The 22488-nt window shown below is 33.1% G+C and overlaps 1 protein-coding gene across 2 annotated transcripts; it reads right to left on the bottom strand.

The window, feature by feature from the left end:
• Window positions 1-807: 807 nt before the first annotated feature.
• LOC107450492 (putative inorganic phosphate cotransporter) lies at window positions 808-22488 on the bottom strand. 2 transcript variants are annotated; one of them, XM_071182316.1, is made up of 11 exons: window positions 22242-22488; window positions 18014-18186; window positions 16063-16256; window positions 13698-13943; window positions 11567-11750; window positions 8016-8146; window positions 4674-4823; window positions 2129-2261; window positions 1890-2045; window positions 1710-1795; window positions 808-1039 (listed from the first exon to the last, which is right to left on the bottom strand). In XM_071182316.1, exons 2-11 carry the CDS (start codon window positions 18126-18128, stop codon window positions 866-868), a joined length of 1569 nt encoding a protein of 522 aa, XP_071038417.1. In that variant the 5' UTR covers window positions 18129-18186; window positions 22242-22488; the 3' UTR covers window positions 808-865. The 2 variants fall into 2 exon arrangements, with proteins under 2 accessions (XP_071038417.1, XP_042906543.1); XM_043050609.2 differs by lacking the exon at window positions 22242-22488 and adding an exon at window positions 21992-22179.

Below are 22488 nucleotides of genomic sequence, written 5' to 3'. Positions count from 1 at the left end.
AATAAATGTAAACAGAATGGAAAAATGCGCACTGGAAATAAATTGATTCATTGATCCTCTTTTAAAGTATCTTTCCTGTTAACTGAAAAGCAGTGAGCAATGTAAATCGATGATTGCCATCTATACCCACAGCACAACACACGGGTGGATCTCGTTCATTTCATCGACAAGGTCATTTCCTCGAAAGTATCATTTCGTTGACAGGGTCGTTATGTTGACAGGGTCATTTGTAATTTTGAATCTATTTTTAGGAATTCAAGCTTAATATTTTTATTATTAATTAGAAAAATACTATATTTTTATACTAGAGTAAAATTCTTTATTGCTGTGAATTGTTGCAATTGCCATAAAATAAGCATTTTTTTCTTTTAAAAAATTGATATCGCCTGCACCTTTAGCTCTGCATTCAGTTAAAAAAAAAAATTTGTCAACAATCAAAAATTGACCCTGTCAATCAAAGAACCTGTAGACGAAACAACCCTGTCAACGAAACAAAACCCTGTCAACGAAACGACCCTGTCAAAGTAATGACCCTGTCGACAAAATAACCCTGTCAACGATAAAACCCTGTGGGCGAAGCGATCTTGTCGATGAAATGGCCCTGTCAACGAAATGGCTAGTCGATAAAATAACACTGTCGGGGAAACGATTCTGTCTATGAAATAACTCTGTCGATAAAATGCCTTTTAGGCAAAATAACTTGTCGACGATATGACCCTGTCGACGGAATGGCCTGTCGCTGAGCTTGGCCTGTCGTTGAAATTATCCTGTCGATGTAATGATCTGTCGCTGAAATGAACGCGACCCTTTAAAAGATAATATTTATTGAACAAATGATACATTTTTACAGTAAAGATAACAGCTATCACTCTTCTTCTGGTTTCAGTTTGGTTTCCAGTTCATCTTTCCCTTTATCTGTGTCGTCATAACTTCCCCAATCTTGAGGTTCAGAAGTTCCGCAGAAAACAAATACCAATGTAGTAGTTGCAACAACGCCCATAATTATGTAATAAACGAATCTCCATTGAGCCCTAGACCGCTGAAAGGAAAACAAGTTTAATATCCAATCTTATGGAAACCAGTCGCTAATGGTAATGGAGAGCTATGGTATTTTTATTTATTATAATTTAGCAAGCTATCAAGTTTTGAATTAATTTTACGATGTGCATGGATTTAAAAAAACTTAATGGAAAAAAATATACAGTTCAGTACTCAACCGTATTAGGAGAATTGATTTTGAGAAAAAGAGCAATTTGAATGTCGTCAAAATTTTCAAAGTTGAAAGCAATTAATAAAACATTTTAATATAATATAAAAATGTATTTTTTTACTTTTAAGAATTTTTCCTCAAATCATATCAATCTTTTGCATCGTAAAACTTAATACACTAAAAATTATATGAATACAACAAATTACAATGCAATCAGTTTGAAGCGAAACTTCTTCTTATAAAATTTCAAAATCGTTTTTTACTTTTAAGAATTTTTCCTCAAATCACATCAATCTCTTGCATCGTAAAACTTAATACACTAAAAAATTATATGAATGCTACAAATTACAGTATGAAGCAAAACTCCTTCTTGTAAAATTCTTTACTACTCCACCCCCATGCATAAATTATTAATTTTTTTGTAGCTTTAAAATCGTGTAAATAAAAACTTTTCTGGATGAAAGTAAGTTTCACTACGTTACAAAAATATAATGCTTACCTCATATTTTGTGAAAATTCCAACTAAAGCTGGAATAACAAAGAAGGGAACCACTCCAACAAGGGTTAAAATCGCAGACAAAGTTCCTGCCAAAATAAATAAAATGAACTCGAGCTCGAAAGAAACGTATGCTTAGTTAACAGTGAACTGAATAAATCAGGCACACACTCTATTACTTACCTGATAAATTGGGTGCGATGTCTACTCCATTTAAGCAAACTCCAAAGGTAATGAAGTCAGCTAAAAGTCCACCAAAAGTGAAGAATACTGTATTCAGTGTAGGATCACAGCCAGCATATATAATACCTATGAACCCGATGCAGGCAAACAACGAATCTGAAAACATGCATAATGACATTAGCTCTGGACACCAATTCAGTTGAAATAGTTTACTTTAAAAATAAAATGAAGCATGTTACTTAGTGTGGTTGCTCCTTTCCGCACGAATTCTTTGCTCGTGTATCCCTTTTTCAGGGCCCAGTCTATTGGTAAACCGCAAATACAAGCAAACAATGCACGAGACAAATGGGGCAGGCAAGAAAGTTCACCTGTCTGAAAAAATTCAAATTATGCATATCGCTTTTTATCACTACTTAAAGGACCGTCTTTCGCATGGGCACACCGCGCTGTGCCTGGGGCCCCCAAGCACTCGGGCAGAGCCTGACTGAGGCAGGGGCATACGCGGCAGTTGCCCAGCATTAGATCGGTCCCCAAATCGAATAGAAAGTTAATTTTACGTTACATTCTTTAATGAACTTTTTTTTAAACAAAATATCAGTACAGTGTAAAATCCGGCAGTTTTATGTTAGCTTCTTCTTTGATCTATCGCATGAACACAATCTATATTTCGTAAATCCATGGCTTTCTAAGGAGGAATTCAGCTTAAGTTTCACTATTACGATGAACAAATTTGGCCAATCAAAAGCCTGTAATTTACATATATTGCAAAATGTGATATATTTGTAAAAATACAGGCTTCTAATTGGCTTAATTGAGCCATCGTAATTGCGTGAATTTAGCACTAATGTCAGCAAGGATATGTATTTTTGGCTGCTAGATGACCAAGTTAACAGTCAGAAATCAATAAAATGGACAGAACAATATTTCGTCTGAACATTGGAGGGGGAGGAACTTCATAGCTATTTCTTCCAGTCAATTTTCTTGTTATCTATAATGAGGTGAAAATTTCAAATACCGCAAAATTAAATACATTAAAATTCCTCCACATTAATTACCTTCATTCCTGAAGTGGTGAAGCAGAGGGGGCCCCAATTAGGCTAAGTCGGACCCTGGACTCAGGGGGCCCTTGAGGATCTTACGTTTTATAAACTGTGTTTAAAAAAAAAGATGTATTTTTTAAAATAAATACACTGTTGTAAGAAATTAAGAGAATTCACAGACTGGACCGATTTTAATGAAATTTGATTTACATACATTGACACAATACAAAACAAATAATTATTCAATAATTGTAATACACACGCATGATCATGCGTAACACTCGTTGGAGTCGGTAGGTATGAAATTGCCACAGTGCCACCTGTAAGAGACCATGCCCCCTATTAACCCATTTTTTTGTTGTTTATTCTGCAACCGCTGTTTCATACCTCCCGACTCTAACGAGTGTCACATACGATCATGCGTGTATATTACAATTGGGTAATGATTATTTGTTTTGCATTGTATCAATTGTATGTACATAACAAACTTCAATAAAATCGGTCAAGTAGTTATAGAGATAATCCACCAAGTCTGCAAATTCTCTTAATTTCTTACACCAGTAATCATGCAAACGCCAATAATTTGAATAGTTCAACACAAGGAAAACTTAAAAAGTCAACAGAAATCTATTTTTCTACGTTAAAATGAAGTTTTTACGCACTCAACTAATTCTTCTAAGTATGCTTGACCACCACCAACTTTATTTAGTATTTACAATTAGTTAAATAAAGTAATAATTGAAAGAGTTTAGAATCACAGAGCACTATGGGGCAGCTACTTTCAAATTGGTTATATCTGATTTGCATTGAAAGATGTTTTAATAGCTGACTTTAATATAGACACGAAATAATTCATACCTTTTGAATTTTTTTATTTGTTATACCCTTATGTTTTTTAAATTTAATTAGCTTCATGGCTTTTAAAATTATTTTATTATTTGAGAATTGCAACTGGTTAGTACCTCAATTTTGTGTTAAAATAATGTGCATTGAGTTTTTAGTGTGATAAAAATGTATTTAACCCCTTGCCAGCGTCACCCGAATCCGATTCGGGCAACTACCACGTGCAGTATTTGTGATGCCCGAACTGACTTTGGGCAGGAGAAAAATTAACGTTTCTATTTTGAGAAGTACGAACTTGTTCGTTTCTACTTTAAGATACTTAATTCACTATTTTCCTCATAGATGGCAATAGTGGTCCTAGTTTTCCAACAATTACGACTTCAGTAGAGGGAGGGAAAATGTGAATGTGCGATGTACCATACAGTAAAATATTTGTAAAATTTATGTATTGAAAATCATATTGTTGTGTTTTTATATTACATTATAATAGTTATATTGCATTTAGCTCCAAAATTTTGTTTCATTTGCTCCAATTGAATAACATGTGTATGTAATCCACTACTTTTTAATGTGTATATATAAAAATTATAAACACAGATAGTTATTGCATTGAAAATATTATTTTTGTAATAAAAAACCATTTTCTAACTTTTATAATAATATAAAGAACAAAATTAAACAGTCAAAAAAATTTCCTTTTTAGTCCATTTTTCTGAAATATATGTCATTGTTTAGGGGTTAAGTTTGCTAAAATTATTGCATAACTTAAAAATGCTTTATTTTATGTATTTTAAGTTCGATTTTAAACAGACGTTATAGGGACCCAAAATATTTTTATGCCCGGGGGGCCCTGCATGCTATTAAGACGGCCCTGGATGCACAAATTGTATTTGATTCTTACCATTTTACTGTCCATGTTTAATACTGTTCCCATATAAAATGCTTGCACTGAGCAGAAGAATCCAAGAATCCAAAACTGTCCAAAGTATGCAGCTGCCAAGGACCAGAAAGCTTTGGATCTCAAGATAGATTTCCAAGGGATAATTTTTATCTGGAAGATACAAGATTTGAACTTTTTTTAAAAAAATTTCTTATAGGAGAGGTTAAATTTCTAAGAAGCATTTTAGTAAATTTGAATCTTTTCTTTTAATATAGTTCATACTTAGAAGCAAAATAACCCTATATTTAATAACAGAAAAATTTCTTTAGCTTCAAAAATTATTAAAGAGGAAAAAGTCGACATGTTTCAAGAACTCAAGAAAGGCGACCATTCTCGAGAATGAAGAAAATAAAACAGATTTTTAAAAAAAAAAGAAAACGCAAAGTCACTACCCAAGTCAACATTTTTGATGGTTTTCCATTGATGGACCAACATAATCTTGATGGTTATCATCAATAATTCCATCATGAACCTTTATATTTTTTGATGGTAACAAATATAAGTAACCATCATCCCAATGTAGGAATTCGGACTGATTGATGATCGCCCAACATAAGAATAGCAACTTATTTTGATGGTTTGTTCATGTTAAACCATCAAAAACTTCCATCATAATTTCTAAGAAATCAAATGTTGGAACGATCATGAACCACCATCGTTCCAATATAGGAATTTGGACTGATTGATGATGGCCCAACATAAAAAAATTGTTTTGAGGATATATTCCTGACAATCAACAAGAATTCTCATTAAACCATGATGATAATATATAGTTGGAACCATCATGGATCATCATAGATTGTAGGTCCATGAGAGTCAAGCTTCTCTTTATGGTTAACCACCATTGAAGTAGCATTTTCCATCATGGAGCGATAGAAGTTTGTTGGCATATCAAAAACTATGAACGCATAATGGAAAAAAGTTCGATGATGTTGGACCATCATGAATCGCACTGAAACCAACATAAACCCCATCAAAATGTTTTGATAGAACCATCAAGAATTTTGACTAGGGTAACAAAGAAATGGAAAAATAATTAGAGAACAAGAAAACAGTGTAATCGTGAGATAAGATGATGACCGGCATAGGCAAACCTGGGCAGGGCCCATGTTGTGGTCTTTCTTAAAAAAAGGACAGAAAACGGTTTAAAATGGGCATAAAATATTTTGTTGTTTTTACCTGCACCGGGTCAAATTCCTGAGCGATATCCTTCAAATTTTGTATTTTTCCATATAAAATTACTTTTTTTGAATTGTAAACCTTACGATTTAAAAACTTTTTCGACTACTATTAAATTAGATAATAAAAAATGATTATTAAAAATTATTTTTTTGCATGGAATTATTTTTGGGTAAGCTATTTTTATAATTGTGTGGAAAAATTTTCGATTTACTTATAAAATTCTTCAGATATGGCATTACACGTAAACATTACATTTATCAATAATGGGTCCAAGAGACTTGATGGCTCAGAGGATCGCCTTCCAATGAGGTGAACTTTGTTCGAATCTCAGAGATGACTGGTCGACACGAATCCGCATCCTGCTTGCACCGACAACAGTGCTGACGTAAAATATCCTCAGTAGTAGACGGATCATGGGTTAGAGTCCCCTTGCCGTCGGGCTAACCCTGGATGGTTTTCTTATCCACGTAACGCAAATGCGGGTTAGTTTCATCACACTGTCCTCCTGTTAGGCAAATTTCTCCCAATACTTGATCCAAGAGTTTCCTTGTGTTCTGGAATGGTTTCAAAATTACAAGGCTACGAAGTTGAACATTAGTAGTCGCAAACCCAAGAAATTGGGTTGACTGTTCAATGACGGTTATAAAACAAAATAAAAATCAATTTTATAAATTAAACTTAGTAGAAATCAAATAATTTACATGCTTTCTTATAAAATATACTATTCTTTTTACCTGTATCAATTTATTTATTTACGTAAACAGTTGCTAAGTTAAGTTTTCTGTTTGTACTGCGCGCAAAAAAATACAGCGGTCACCCCGAATAATTATGATCTAATGATTGGAACTTCACGTTCTAGGTCTCAATCTTAAGAGTCAGAGGGGATGACTTCAAATATGCTTATTATTTAGTGCAGACGATATTTTAAGTTACGAAATCAGACACAAAGCATAATAAACATGACAGAAATAAACATTTTTTCGACAGATTCGAATTTCAGTACAAAGCCGCGAATCTAGTTATGATCCCCATAGTTTGATCAGAAGAGCAATCCAAAGTTTGAACCACTTAATGCTAATTTTACTACTTGCGTATTTCGCTATACTTTGAGAAATTTTAAAAGAATTGAAAACTTTTTGCGTACAGTTATAAAATTAGTTTATCCAAAAATAATTTCACATTAAAAACAACTTTTAGTAAATATTTATTATTTTTTATTAACTTATTTAATAATAGTCCAAAAAGCTTTGAATTATTAGATAAAAAATTTTTACGTCATTTTAAGGAATGTAATTTTACACGGCAAATTACAAAATTTGAACAAAGTCGGTCGAATAGTTTCGTTTCTGAGAAATTCAATTTTTAATATACGATATTTTGGAAATTAAATTTCTCATGAACTATTCGGCCGATTTCGCAAAAATTTTGTATTTTGTTGTGTAAAAATACATTCTTCAAAATAATGTAAAAAATTATATGCCTTAAAATAATGAATATAAATTAAAATTCATTTTTTACGTGAAATTAATTTTAGTTGAATAATTTTTAATAATTTTGGGCTAAAACTTGTTAATTCGCTTAAAAGTTTCTCGAGATTATGATAAAAATAAAATTAACATTAAGAGGTCCAAAATTTGGACCGATCACCTGACCAAACTATGGGGACCATAATTGACGGATTGCGGCTACCCCCTAAATCTTAGAGTTCAGAAATTCGAATCCATCGATAAAACGGTATGTTTATTCAGAGAAAGTAGGGTTTTTGTGTCTGTGTCTAATTTCGTAACTTAAAATGTCGTCTGCACTAATTAGTTAGCATATTGAACCTCCCTCCCCCCTCGAACCATTTAGATGGAGTCCTAGAAAGTGAAAATTCAGTCATTAGATCAAAAGTTATTCAGGGTGGTCCATTTATTATTATTATCATAATTTTGTTTTTGCTCAAAAATGTACAAGTAATTTTTAATCTTCGTTACTTTTAAAATTATTTCTTAAAAAAAAAAAACACGTTGCTTTAATTTTATGGACTATTTAAAAATAAAGTTACCTTGAATGTTAAAAATAACTTACTAATAAAATTTTAAGCTAAGACAAAATCGTTTAAAATATTCAAACATTCACCTTTTTTTGCTTTGTTGTTCCTAAATTTTCAGTAATATATTTCAATTCCTTTGCAGTTATAGATGGGTGATCTATTGGTCTCTCAGAAATACACATATAGCATAAAAGGCACCATAACAAACCACTGAGACCTAAAAAAGATAAACATTAATTGCAAAAACATATGTATCCAACAGTTTCGTTTTCGCATCAATGAGATACTTGCAAGTGCCTCTATCCTGATTGGTTGTTCAAACGTGGTATTTGTTTGTGTTATCAACAAATCTTACCATTCTATTTCGAGTAAGCCAAGCCCAACAAGTATCAATTCTCTTAAGTGATAAATTCTTTCACATATATTTCAATTCTTTCACTAGTTGTTTCGAACTTAACACTTTAAGACCGACACAATGGCGTGTATAGCATAAACAAACTAACTATGCATCGAAGTTGCCAGGTTCACAAAACGAAAATATAACACGATTACAATGAAATACAAGAACAAATAGTCCCGCAGTGGACTGATCGTTAAGACACGGTTTCCAGCAGATCACCGAAGTCAAGCATCACTGGCTGCGGGCAGTGTGCGGGTGGGTGACCACTTGGATCAGTCTGCGTAGGGACCGAGGGTGTGCGATATTGTTCCTCGTTAAACTGTGCTTCCGTAAAGTGCTCGGCTTCGCGCGCAGGTCGTCGGGCTACCGCAGCTCTAGCGCGACGTAAATTAACAACAACAAACAATAAATCTAAGTTAAGTAAAAGATGTAGACGAGAAAGAATTATATTTCAACAAATTGGATGCGTGATACGGCCCTGTATTTAGTCAACTTCACATTAATTAACACTCTGACTTATGTGGAGCAGTTCAGCTCAAAATTTAACACGGCATTTTCCTTACAAACGATCCGCAGGAAGCATTGATGGCCCAGGGGATAGAGCGTTCTCCTTCCAATGAGGTGAACCGGATTCGAATCCTATCGATGGCTGGTCGATATGAATTCCGCATCCGGTTTGCACTGACCACAGTGCTGACCAGGGCTCGAAAAAACTCAGAAATTTTACCCGTTCCCGAGGACGGCTTGTCCAACAATGTACCCGTCCTCTTTTGAAACTAACCCGTCGCTTCTAAATAAATAAAAATATTATTTTTTCTTATTTATTACAAACATTTATATAAACTACACAATGAATTAGTAGCTACTAGGATTACATTATACAGTAATAAAAGAAATATTAGGTTACTAACAGTAAAACCTAGTATTTCCTTTATGAAATAATTTAAATGACAAAGGTCAAGTTATCTGGAATGTCAATTTATCCGAGGGTACTGCGTTTTTTAAATGAATCAAATATGACATTTGCTAGTTCCACAGTCAAGTCTATGATTTACAGAGGTTTCTGCACAGAAATCTGAAAGGGGTTTTCCATATAGGTGGATGTGTTCAAAATTGCGTTTAACGCTTACGTAATGTGTTTTTTTGTCCCTTCAACTGCTGCAGTACTCCCAGACGGAAAAAACATCAATCCACCATGAGCAGTATGTAGCTGTGCGGGATTTAGGGTCATTTCAGATGTGAGGCGCTAGACTCTTGTAAGATAACAAAAATTGAAAGTGTATCACGAACATTAACGGGAAAATGGCCGTCCGCGTGGACGTCTGATTCGAGAAATTCGTTGTTCACGGGAAATTTTTGATCGCCGAGGACGGGCTGTTTTTCGAGCCCTGGTGCTGATGTAAAATATCCTAAGTGGCAGGCAGATCATGGGTGTTAGAGTCAACTTTCCGTCAGACTAAACTTGAGAAGTTTACTTGGTTTTCCGCTCCATGTAAAGCAGGTGCGGGTTAGTTCCATCAAAAAGTCCTCCGCAAAGGCAAACTTTTTCCAATACTTGATCCAGGAAGTTCCCGTGTCTTCTGGATAGGGTTCAAACTTACAAGGCTACAGAGTTGAACTTTGGTAGCCGTAAACCCAAAAATGGCTGTTCAGATGCGGTTATAAAAAAAAAATTCAAAAATCATCTTTCACGGCCATAACAGTTCGAAAAAGATCATTTTGATTATAATCTGTTCTTAAATTATTGGTATAAGCTCATTTTATATCTGTGTTAATCGTAAATGAAATTAAGAGGATACATGAGATACATAAGAGGAATTTGATTTAAAAGAAAAGAAAAGGAAGAAAAAAAACGAAATGTACTTGAAAAGATAAATGTAAACGACATAAACAAATAATAAATGAGTAATAATTTTGATAGTAGAAGTAGTTTTTAAGTTAAGAATGTATGACGTAAACTTTATTTCATATAACAGTTCGCACTGGAAACAGTTTTTATTTCTCTTCGCTCGTAATTTGAAGATTTTATCTGATGGCAACATCTAATCTTTCTGTTATTATTTATTAATTTTGTTTTCGTATTTGTCATCAAGAAAAGCACGAGCTTATAAAATGAAAATCGAGAGAGAAAAAAGTTTTTCAACAAAGGAATACTAATCATTATTTAAGGAAGAAAAAAAAACGCAAAAAATAATTAAAATCGAAATGATTTTACGAACGAAAAGGAATTTTGAAAGAAAAAAATACTCTCGTTTGTTCAAAATGATTCTATCGGCTTATCAAATTTTAACTCTGTAGTTCACAATAATGCACAACAGAAATGTTTTTCTTTTAATTATAATTTTAACAGTTAATAATTCTCGAAATGATAATTGAATCTGAATTTTTTTTTCTTTATTTCATCGAACTCCTTGTACATTTTTCAATAAATTTTGTAATTTTAAGTTTCTAAGTTTTATAGATTTTTAGCGAGCAAAGCAGAATGTAACGCAAAGAGAAAAAAAATAGTAAAAAATTCGCATAAAAATTGCAATAACTTTAGAATACTTAAAATTTTGAAAAAAAAACTGTGAGTTAAGCTCATAAACAAATATAGTTCTTTCAGCATTCTAAATTTCAAATCTGTAGTGACATAGTAATAGAGCGGCCCATATGATATTTTTCCAAAAAGTTTAACAGTTAATAATTCTCGAACAATTATCGAACGTTAATTTTTTTTTATTCCATCGTAATCCTTGTACACTTTTCAACACACTTTGGTAATTTAAAGCAGCCTCTTCAGTGGCTGCATTTCTTTTTAAATGCCCGAACAATTCACAGAGGGACGGTACAGCCTGGTTGGTAGGGTACTAGGCCGATGTCCAAGAGGTAGTGGGTTCGATCCCCGGCGTCCGAAGACTCCCAGTGCAGTAAATGGTGACTAGTGCACGTTAAATCTGTTGACTCACAAAGTCCTCCATGTTCCTATAGCAAATCCTACCTTTTGGGGTACCGATGCAGGAGCTTCCTTGTCTTCTGGATTGGTTCCAAAATCAGAAGGCTACGGAGTTGAATATTAGTAGTCGTAAGCCCAAAAATTGGGTCGACTGTTCAACGACGGATGTAAAATAATATAAAATAAAAGAATTCACCGAAAAATAGTCAAATTTTAACAAACAATTGAAACTTTAAACAATACAAATCGATACTATAGAATAGTAATGAACAATTTTCAATTTAAAAAACTGCGTAAAATACCTCCAAAATAGAATACTGAGGGCCATCCACCAAAGAGGTCAGAGAAACAAAGTTCGCCAGCAGTTAAAAAAGAAACGAAAGCTCCGACGCCAAATCCCGCCAAAAGACAAGAAGAAGTGAGGCTTCTCTCTGATTCCGGAATCCATCTCGAAAGAAGGTAGAACAATATGGGAACAACTGGAGCCTGTATAAATATATAAATTTTTTAAAAAAATAACTAAACAAAATAAGTCTAAAACATGCAAACTTACAGAATTTTTCGAAGAAAAAAAATTGTTTCAATGTCTTAATAATGAAGCACAGTGCATTTATAATTGTTGCAATAAATTTCGACATTCTGAACAGATGAATGGTTGGATTTATTCCAAGAACTTTAAATAGCCAAGGTGACTTTAAATTGCATGTTAAAAATGCGGCGGACTACATATATATATATATTCCTCCGCATAAGAAGGTTATATAGAAATTGACTGGTGTGTTAAACATTTTATTGTGCAAGTTAACATACATAACCTTACATAACTTTCAATATTAGTGATTCTGTATTAGCATTACGTAGTGATTCCATATTAGTAGCAAGTTTTGTGCCAAATAAGCACCATTTTCGGGAACGTTTGATTTACTTCTTTAATTTGAAGAAATCTGCAGCTGAGGCGCATCGATTGCTTGGAGAAGCATTAGGGTGAGGCTGTGTTAAGTGAGAAAAGTTGTCGTGAGTGGTTTCAGAAGTTTAAAAACTGTGAGTTTGACGTGGGAGACAAAGAACGCAGTGGAAGGCCGAAATTGTACGAAGACAAGAAATTGGAAGAAAAATTGGAAAAATATTCGTCCCAAACGGAAAACATTAACTTGATCTTACATTAAAAGTTACTCAGCAAGCAATTCCACATCTTTTAAAAATCGTTGGGAATGATCCAAAAACAAGGAAGTTGGGTTCCATACGAACTGAAGCCAAGAGACATTAAACGTCGATTTTGCATGAAAATTGATTTTGCTATTACCACTTAAATGGGAAGTCGTACCCCACCAGCCGTATTCACCAGACCTTGCCCCTTCAAATTATCAACTATTCCAGTCGATGGCACGTGGTCTGTCTGGTCAGAAATTTGCAATTTTAGAAGAAATCAAGGTATGGGTCGAGTGGATATCCTTGAAAGATGAAGAGTTCTTCGGACGTTTTATCCAAATGCTCCCAGAAAGATAAGGAAAAGTAGTGTCTAGTAATGGAGAATACTTTGAATAAAAGATAATGTACCATATTTTTACTATAAACAGCTAATTTTTGATAGAAAACGGCAGGAACTTATTTGTTTTCCCAATATAGTAGAACCATGTTAACATTCTTCCTTACACGATGTGTTAACGGAAACATGCTTCGATTTGAAACTAGCAGGTTACAATTCTATCAAACATGCATCGTATTATGGTTTAAGGTACTCATATTACTGTTCAATTGATTTTTCTCAGTACGTGCATATTTTGATAAAACAATTTTTTTTTATCTTTTTCACTGAAATATAAATTTGTAAACATAAAGTAGAAGTTCTGAATATTTCAATTGGGTACTTGCACTTCAAGAAAAAGAAGACTTCCCATACCCACACGTGTGACCTATCTCTATCAGCAAAATTGAGCTAAGTTTCTCCTCATAAGTTAGAATGCAAATTAACGATAAGTTATACAGAGCCGTATCACACATTGATATCGTTGAAATATACTTCTTTCTCGTCTATTTCTTTTACTTACCTTACATTTAATATTTATAGTAAACGTGATACATTTTTGTTTTGTGTACCTGGCAACTTCGATGCATAATTAGTTTGTTTACGTTCCTTCGTGCCTATCTTTGTGTAAATATATAGTGAAAGAATTGAAATCTTTGAGAAAGAATCTTTGGGAAAGAATTTAGAATGTGTCACTTAAGAGAATTGAAACTTGACGGGCTTTGCTTACTCGAAATAGAAATGGAAGGAACAGTTGCTAACGTAAACAAATGCCACGTTTCAGCAACCAATAAGGATCGAGATACCCCCACTACGTCATTTGCAGGCATCTCATTACGGGTAAGATATTTGTTTGTATCCGCTTGATATAAAAATATAATAGATGGAGTATAAAAATTGTATATTACCGTCCCAACACCAACAAGAAACCTGCACACCGCAAATAAGTACACGGAAACTCTGGCCGCAAATGGAGCAATGAATGTACAGACCGATGCCAACAGAAAGAAGCTAATCAGCGTTCTTTTTCCTCCGTATAACTCCGCCATTCGACCTCCGGGTAAAACACCAATTAATTGACCATAATACAGACAGCCTATCAAAAAACCTTCTGTTTCTGGACTCCAATGAAATTCTCCTTTTCTTATGTAATTCTAAAAAAAAATTAATTTTAATTGAAGAGTCAGTTAGAAGAACATGCTATGCTTTATTTTAGTAAATTAAAAATATTGCGAGCATTTGAATGTAAATAAACATCAGATAACTGCTGACAAAACATGTCATTTTTCAATTCCTACTATTAATTCACATTCTCCCTATATCTTGTTCAAATTTTCAATCATTAATAAAATATTTTTTATTCATTCACTCAAGTTCAAATACATTTTTGTTTAAACTTGCAGTGGATGACACTTGATGTTAATGCAGTTTTTAGAAATATTAATTCATTCATTAAATAGGGATGAGCAAAAAACGGAAGGGAATTTTCTGATTGTTTAAGCATTAGTCATTGTTTCAAATTTTATTATAAACGATTAAGTTTTTCACGTATTTTAAAGATAACATCAGTGCTAATTTCTAACATATAGCTCTATTTGAACGAAAAAATAGTTTACTGCGCACATTAAAATATTTAGTTATTTTTTATTCGCTGTGCCAGATAAACTCAATAAAGAACATACGAGGGTTGCTATTTATATTTCTGGCCTTGGCAACAGTAAGTGTTGCTAGGCAACCGCAGACGATTTTAATCGTAAGTTTGATATTTTTAAACATAAATTCAGCAGACGATTTACCATTATAGCTTCATTTGTGTTGTTGACAGTAAATTGAAAAGTTCTTNATGCCAACAGAAAGAAGCTAATCAGCGTTCTTTTTCCTCCGTATAACTCCGCCATTCGACCTCCGGGTAAAACACCAATTAATTGACCATAATACAGACAGCCTATCAAAAAACCTTCCGTCTCTGGACTCCAATGAAATTCTCCTTTTCTTATGTAATTCTAAAAAAAATAAAATTTTAATATTAATTGAAGAGTTAGTTGGAAGAACATGCTATGATTTATTTTAGTGAATTAAAAAAATTGCGAGCATTTGAATGTAAATAAACATCAGATAACTGCTGACAAAACATGTTATTTTTCAGTTCCTACTATTAGTTCACACAAATTTTCAATCGTTAATAAAATATTTTTTATTCATCCACTCTCAAGTTCAAATACATATTTGTTTAAGCTTGTAGTGGATAGCACTTGATGTTAATACAGTTTTTACAAATATTAATTCATTCATTAAATAGGGATGAGCAAAAAACGAAAGGGAATTTTCTGATTGTTCAAGCGTTAGTCATTGTTTTAAATTTTATTATAAACGATTCAGTTTGTCACGTATTTTAAAGATAACATCAGAGCTAATTTCTAACATATAGCTCTATTTGAACGAAAAAATAGTTTACTGCGCACATTAAAATATTTAGTTATTTTGCATCCGCTGTGTCAGATAAATTCAATAAAGAACATGACGTGGTATCACGTGTGGTCTACGTCACCAAATTTATACTTTTAGAGTTGTCTGATACCATGTTTATTTCAATTCCTACTATTAGTTCACACTCTCCCTGTATATATTAATATATCTTGTTCAAATTTGTATTATTACATATTTATTTTGCGTCATTTTAGGAAGCTCTATATAATTATATTATTTTATATTTTATAACCACCGTTGAACAGCTAACCCAATTTTGAGTTTTTGACTAGCAATGATAAACTCCATAATTAGATAAAAATCCCGCACCCGGCTTGCAACGATCCTACTACTGACGTAAAAATATCCTCAGTGGTAGACGGATCATGGGTTAGAGTCCCCTTGCCGTCAACCTAACCNTGGCCACTAGTATATAAGACATGTTAACTTGATTCTATCATGAGGTACCTTTTGATGATGAAGGTTGACATAGTCTAAGATTAATTCTCCACAGAGTCCCCTTGCCGTCAGACTAAGCGTGGTAGGTTTACGTGGTCTTCCTCTCCATGTAATGCAAATGCTGGTTAGTTCCATCAAAAAATCCTCCACGAAGGTAAATTCCACCCATTACTTGATCCAGAAGTTCCCTTATCTTCTGGATTGGGTTCAAAATTCCAAGGCTACGGAGTTTGAACGTTAGTAGTCGTAAACCCTAAATTGAATCAGCTGTTCAACGACGGTTATAAAAAAAATTAAAATTATTTTTACTGAAAGTAAGGCTTAAAAGACGAATTCTGTAGAACTTACCGCACGTTGAGAGTGATTATGATGTACTTGATTTGAAAGACATTCGTTTGATGTTTTAACCTGTCCAATAGAGTCGCTCGATCTGTCCACCATTGAAACGATAGCCAGGCTGAGATTCGTATTTAAGGTCAGAGCCAGTGTTGTGGCCAAGAAACCAACAAGGGTGAAGATGATACGCTTGGGAATGCATCCACCTATGAAACATATAATGTGATTCACATGAACACTTTACATGATGCTTCAATTACTATAGAGAGGGGCATGAAAACGTGTGTGTAGTTTATGTATCTACCACTATAAAAATATAATTCCAATTCACTAGTATATTAGACATGTTAACTCGATTCTATGGTTAGGTATGAAGGTTGACATTATCGATAACTTCCATTTACGCATTAGTGACACGGACGTGACGTGAATACACTTAACTTGGAAGAATAGCCCACTACGATTTGAACATGCCTACTAAGACGGATGGTCCATATTGAACAGTTGACTAGCTACTTGTGACTGCGACATTATCCACCTCGTCGGGCTGTTTCTATAGTTCGTTCACCAGAAGTTGAGACTTGGCTCCACCTCCTAGGACGCAGAGTTCATTTCAGCGCGGGAGTTAGAAGAGAAACATCTCCGTTGTTGAATTTGAGACAACCCTTAATTTGCGCCAACCACAAAAAGTTAATTCTTTTTCAGTCACTTACTTTGCTTTATCATCTGCTATTATACCTTTTGTTACACTAGCTAATTAAATATAGTTTAAATTAAAAAACTGCTGTTCTCCCAGCGAAATGTCTCATAAAGGACAAACTATTTACTCAAAAGAAAGAAATATCATAAAAAAAGGTGCAAAACACCATCAAATTTATGAAATATTTATTGTTAAAAAAATGCACATAAAGTTTGCGAAATAAATATTTTTGCCAAACGATCGCAAAATAGCAACCTTGTTCAGGATTGCTCACAACCTTCTCCCAAAAATAGCGAAATAGTATCATCGCATACCACGTGATGAAGGCGGAGCCAAGTGCCAACTCCTGGTGAACGAGCTATACTTCAGTCTCGATCACACTCAACGGCGGCCTGTATACAGTCGATTGCTAATGGCAACACAGGAGTGACCATGACCGTGAACTTAATTTACCTCTCACGATCAGCACTCAAAGAGGTTGGTGATCTTAATACAACTCACCCGGCTACTCACAAAACAGCAATGAATCAACTGGTGGTATCCGTTCTATCGCATTTCATTACAGATATAGTTCTGGTGGGGGAGTACTGTAGTGTATCGAAAGATTGACATGCTCGATAACTACTATTCCCACAATGTGCTACGGCCCTTTTTTGAAGAAGTGATTCAATGATTTGATACCACATTAAATATTTTCACTTTTTCTTAATTTATAAAATTAAAAATGGGGGGGGGAACTAAAATTTAATGCAAGCCAATGGTCTGAATGTTTTTATTTTCAAGTGGTGACCTCACAAGAAAATCAATTTACGCAACACAAAACTGAATAAATATATCTTTCCTTTATCGGGTTTAAATTTCCTGACTCTCGTAAATCGAATTTTGCCCACAATTGTAATTTCAAATTGACCATATTTTACAGATTTTAGCTACCCTACTTATTTTGAGGGCCAAGATTCGAAATTCGTTGAAAAAAAGGTATAGTAATTCAGAGAAAGAACGTTTTTAAGTCTGATTTCTTACCTCAAAATATAGTCTGCTGTAATGAATTAGAATATTTAAGATTTGACTCAATTAACCTTCTGCCCTGATTCTTAAAACTCCAATCAGTAAATCAAAAGTTATTCAGTTGTTAGATTATTTTTGTTTCACTGTTAGTTATAGTTATTCGATTTCATTGAATTTTTAATTGCTTTATTTCAAGTTCTTAACTCCCCGCGCTATTTACGAATAAGATTAAGGAACTGATAAATATATACTTACCCCAGGACTTTTTATCCTCAAATTCGGAAAGAGACTTCGATGGACTAACAATAACCTTGCTACTAGAATATAGAATTTCTTGATGAGAATTTTCATTGAGGAATACGTCTGTCATTCTCCAAAATTGATAGTTTTTCTCTCAGATATTCATGCGTCCAAAGAATATCTTACAACTAAAATTTTCAAGAAAAGGAAAAAAGAAAGTTTAAAAGTAGTCTATTCAAATACATCTTATTCTTCACATTAAAAACAAAAACGATTACTACTTCTAAAACGTATCGAAATTCAAGGTTTAGAAACAAAACGTTATCACAATTCCGATCAAATCGAATTTATTTTCATTCCGAAGTTGCTATAACAGTTGGAATTATCCTTGGATAATTTTCCCCTTATGTAACTTGTGTTCAGAAACGCATGTTACATAATGGGAGGTCGAGTTATTCAGCTGAGGTCACAATGCGTTTTCTACTACTCATAAATTTTTTAATTTTTAAAAATGTTTATGTGTAATGAATGGTTTGATAGCTCGGTGTACCGTTATACTAATTTTATTCTTACTTTCTTTCATGCACTATCTGTTATGGGTGATTTAGTTTCGAATCCCGGTGGTGGCGTCAGGCTAGCTCTGAATGCAGAGTAGTTGCATCTCAGTAGTCGAAAGAACAACATTTTTTTATACTACAATTATTTTTTTTACAAATATAGTTAACTGAGCCGCGATGGCTCAGGGAATAGAGCGTTCGCCTTTCAATGAGGTAAAACGGGTTCGAATCCCAGCAACAGCTGGTCGATACGAATTCCGCATCCGGCTTGCACCGATCACAGTGCTGACGTGAAATATCCTCAGTTGTAGACGGATCATGGGTTGCAGTCCCTTTGCTGCCAGTGGAAGATTCTCATGGTCTTCCTCTTCATGTAACGCTAATGCGGGTTAGTTCCATTAAAAAATCCTCCACGAAGGCAAATTCCTCCCAATACTTGATTCAGGAGTTCCCTTGTCTTCTGAATTGGGCTAAGTAGTTGTACATTAGTAGTCGCTAACCCTAAATTGGATCGGCTTTCAAACGACGTTTATATAAAAAAAATTAATTAACTTCAACTATTTTTGAAATGTAGTTGTTTCCGTGAATAAAAAATCGTCGAAATCAATAGTCGACTTGGTAAATGTCCAAAATATTTGTTATATCCGGTTTGATATTATTTTAGTCGTTGATATCATTATATTTATTCGATATGTTAATATCTGCTGAGGATAGATAGGAAGAAATATCAGTGTTTGGAGTACCGGTGAAATGTATACTAGGCACTGGCACTGAACCTTAAAAAACATCAGTGTAGGACAAACCGGGCAAATGTATACCCGTCAGTGTTAGTAGTAGACGTAGTATATATTTCTTACACTTACCAAATCGACTATGTGATTGTCAACATTCACCGTGGTAGTCAACACAACCATCAATTTCTGTCATTCACAGTAACATAGTCACTATTTTTGGGAGACATGTTTTTCAGGAAAACTTATTTTAAATCGGTGCTCAAAATGATTTTAAATAAAAATAAAAATTAGCTTACATAAGCACGAGGAAATATTATTATTAAGATATATTTATTCATCTTTACATGACCTGAACCATTTTGTTATTTTATACGATTTTTATATCTTTCTGGTTAGCGAATATTTAATGAAAGAAACGCTAGGAAACTAAAAAATATTTGCAATTTTTTTAAGGGTTTAATGCTCTTTTATTCCCTTTCAGAAATAAAGTGCATCGCAAATTTTCAAACAAAACAAAAAAATTTCTTTCAAATAATTTTAAAAAAAAATTTTTTAATACTTTTAATAAATAATATTAATTTTTCTTCTCTTGTCATTATTTTCCATACATATATATATACAGTTAAACCTCGATATCTCGAACTTGAAGGGAGAGGAGAAAAAATTCGAGATACCGAAAATTCTTTTAAATAATTAAAATAATAATTTCTTTTAAATAATTAAAAAAAAACTTTTTTTAATACTTTTAATAAATAATATTAATTTTTCTTCTCTTGTCATTATTTTCCATACATATATATAGACAGTTAAACCTCGATATCTCGAACTTGAAGGGAGAGGAGAAAAAATTCGAGATACCGAAAATTCGAATTATCGAAAATCGCATGTTATCGATGGTAGAATAAAAAATAAAAAATGCTCTTTACATACCTTATTTACTATTCTATATGTATTCTAAAAACACTTTTTACACTTTCGTTTAAAAAAAAGATTCAATTGTTGTTTGCTTTAGAGATGTGTAAGAAAGTTTGTTTGTAACACTTTCCAAGTGGACTATAGCTTTAAATGTCTCCTCTGACATATTTGGCTGCCTCTCAAACAGTGTCCACTGCAGAAAGTGCTTGTTTGTTAGTAAGATTGGGTGGTAAATCTTCGATTTCCTCATCCTCTTCTTCTGATAGTTCACAAGAAGCTTTCGTTTGAGCGATGATATCATTGTCATCCCACTGATACGTTTACAAAGTTATGAAATTCCAAGTCATCAAGTTTCATGAATCTGTCCCAATCATTTTCGGTGTAGTTTTCAGCAGAATTAACGATATTGATTTTTAGACTATTTTCGTGATCTTTAAATGAATTCAGCCTTCTTGAAGCCATTCATTATCGTAGAGAGAAACACATCATTCCATGCCACTGACATCTTTTATGTCCATTTTTTTAAAAAAGTTTATCATTATGAGAATTGGTTTTCTATTCTAAAAATTTTTTACTTTTTTTGGAACATTTTTTTATTTTCAGAAAAAAAATCTACACTCTTTATGGAGAAAAAAATTCAAGTTATCGTGGGATTAGAAAAAAAATTCGTGAAATCAAGTTTTTTTTTTTTAACATTGAGTGTATAGGAAATTTGAAGGGAAAAAAGGTTCTGTGATTGTTTGTTCAAATGCTTGATCCAGGAATAATTAGGTTCAATAATTAGGAATAAGGTTCAAAATTACTAGGCTGTGGAGTTGAACTTTGATTGTGGTAAACTCAAAAATGGGTCGACGCCGATAATAAAATACGCCCAATTTTATATGAAAATTGGAGAAAAAACAATGAGTTTCTGAGCGTCAAATTAAAAGGGATTTTAACTTGGGATTGCTCGTGCACGTTAAGGGATTTTAACTTGGTCAGCATGTCTGAAAATAACTATGACTCAAGCAAGACAGGATATTTATAATTTTATTGCTAGCAGAGGAGATGAACTGCATAGTAAATTGTAGGAGAAAAGATTAAATTTCAATCTATTACCAAAATTTTACGATTTTTCTTTACTCTTAACAGAGGAAGATCAGGACCATCATGTCTTTCATCAATCATGATAAGAAAAAAAAATTCCTACTTTATTCATTTATTTTGTTTATTTGTTTTTTCGATTATCAGGAAAAGACTAAGTTACATATTTTGTGATTGAGGAAGCAACAGAAAGTGTTAAATCTTATCTCATCATAACTCAAAAGGCTTCAAGGTCGTGAACGGAGGCTAAACTATTCTCACAGTTCAGGTTCGTTCGAAATCAAGTAATGCTATTCCAATGCAAATCAGTAAACTTATGTTCTAATACACACATACAGTCAACTTGTATAGCAGTCAAAGCACAGTAAAGCCTGATATATTAACGATTTTTTTCTACTTTACTTCACACTCTCCCTATATCTTGTTCAAATTTACAATCGTTAATAAAATACTTTTTATTCATACACTCAAATACATTTTTTTGAACTTGTGGATAACACTTGATGTTAATACAGTTTTTTTTTCAAATATTAATTCATTAATTAAATAGGCATGATCGATATGAAATTTTCTCATCTGTTAAGCGTTAGTAATTGGGTATACTATAGCCTACGTCACAGATCGTGTTATTCCTACTAAATTTAACTAGTAAACAGCATTTTCTATTCTGACTACTTGTTTAAAGTAAAGGTACGTAAACTTACCTTTAAATCACGCACAGTATTGAAATAGAATCGTTCATAACTTCTCTAAAAATGGCAAATCACGGCAAGAAAGATATCAATCAAATTCAAAACATCATTGCTAAAATTAGGCTCCAACATTTACCCAGTAAAATGTCTTAAGTCACCGTCCTGACTCGAAAGAACAACAGCAAAACACGTAATAAACTGTTTTTTAAAAAGCGAAAACACGTAATACAGATTTTTGAAATACGTAACAAAATATACTTACATATTAATCATCCTACTCTTCAATTTTTCGTTTCGCGGTAAATAAGAATCTTATTTGAAAACGATTTTGTTAAAGCTCAAAAAGAATAAATTTTTCATTTTAATTAAATAAGGAAAATGGTTATTATGGAAAAATATACATTAATAATTCTTATTTAATTATCCATTAAACAAATATTTCTGGAAATTTAAAGAAGAAGCAAGGAGGAAGTTTCTTTACTTTTACATCCTATAAGAATTATCCCAAT

This window comes from Parasteatoda tepidariorum, chromosome 1 (assembly GCF_043381705.1).
Source record: "Parasteatoda tepidariorum isolate YZ-2023 chromosome 1, CAS_Ptep_4.0, whole genome shotgun sequence".
Lineage (NCBI taxonomy): Eukaryota > Metazoa > Arthropoda > Arachnida > Araneae > Theridiidae > Parasteatoda > Parasteatoda tepidariorum.
This window is presented reverse-complemented; position numbering and strand designations above follow the sequence as displayed.

Coding starts and splice junctions, on each gene's coding strand:
- LOC107450492 (XM_071182316.1), bottom strand. CDS start 18,128: ATGACAGACGTATTCCTCAATGAAAATTCTCATCAAGAAATTCTATAT. Junction 2,046..2,128: donor GAAAGGAGCAACCACACTAA/GTAACATGCTTC, acceptor GCATGTTTTCAG/ATTCGTTGTTTGCCTGCATC. Junction 1,040..1,709: donor GAATTTTCACAAAATATGAG/GTAAGCATTATA, acceptor TTTTCCTTTCAG/CGGTCTAGGGCTCAATGGAG.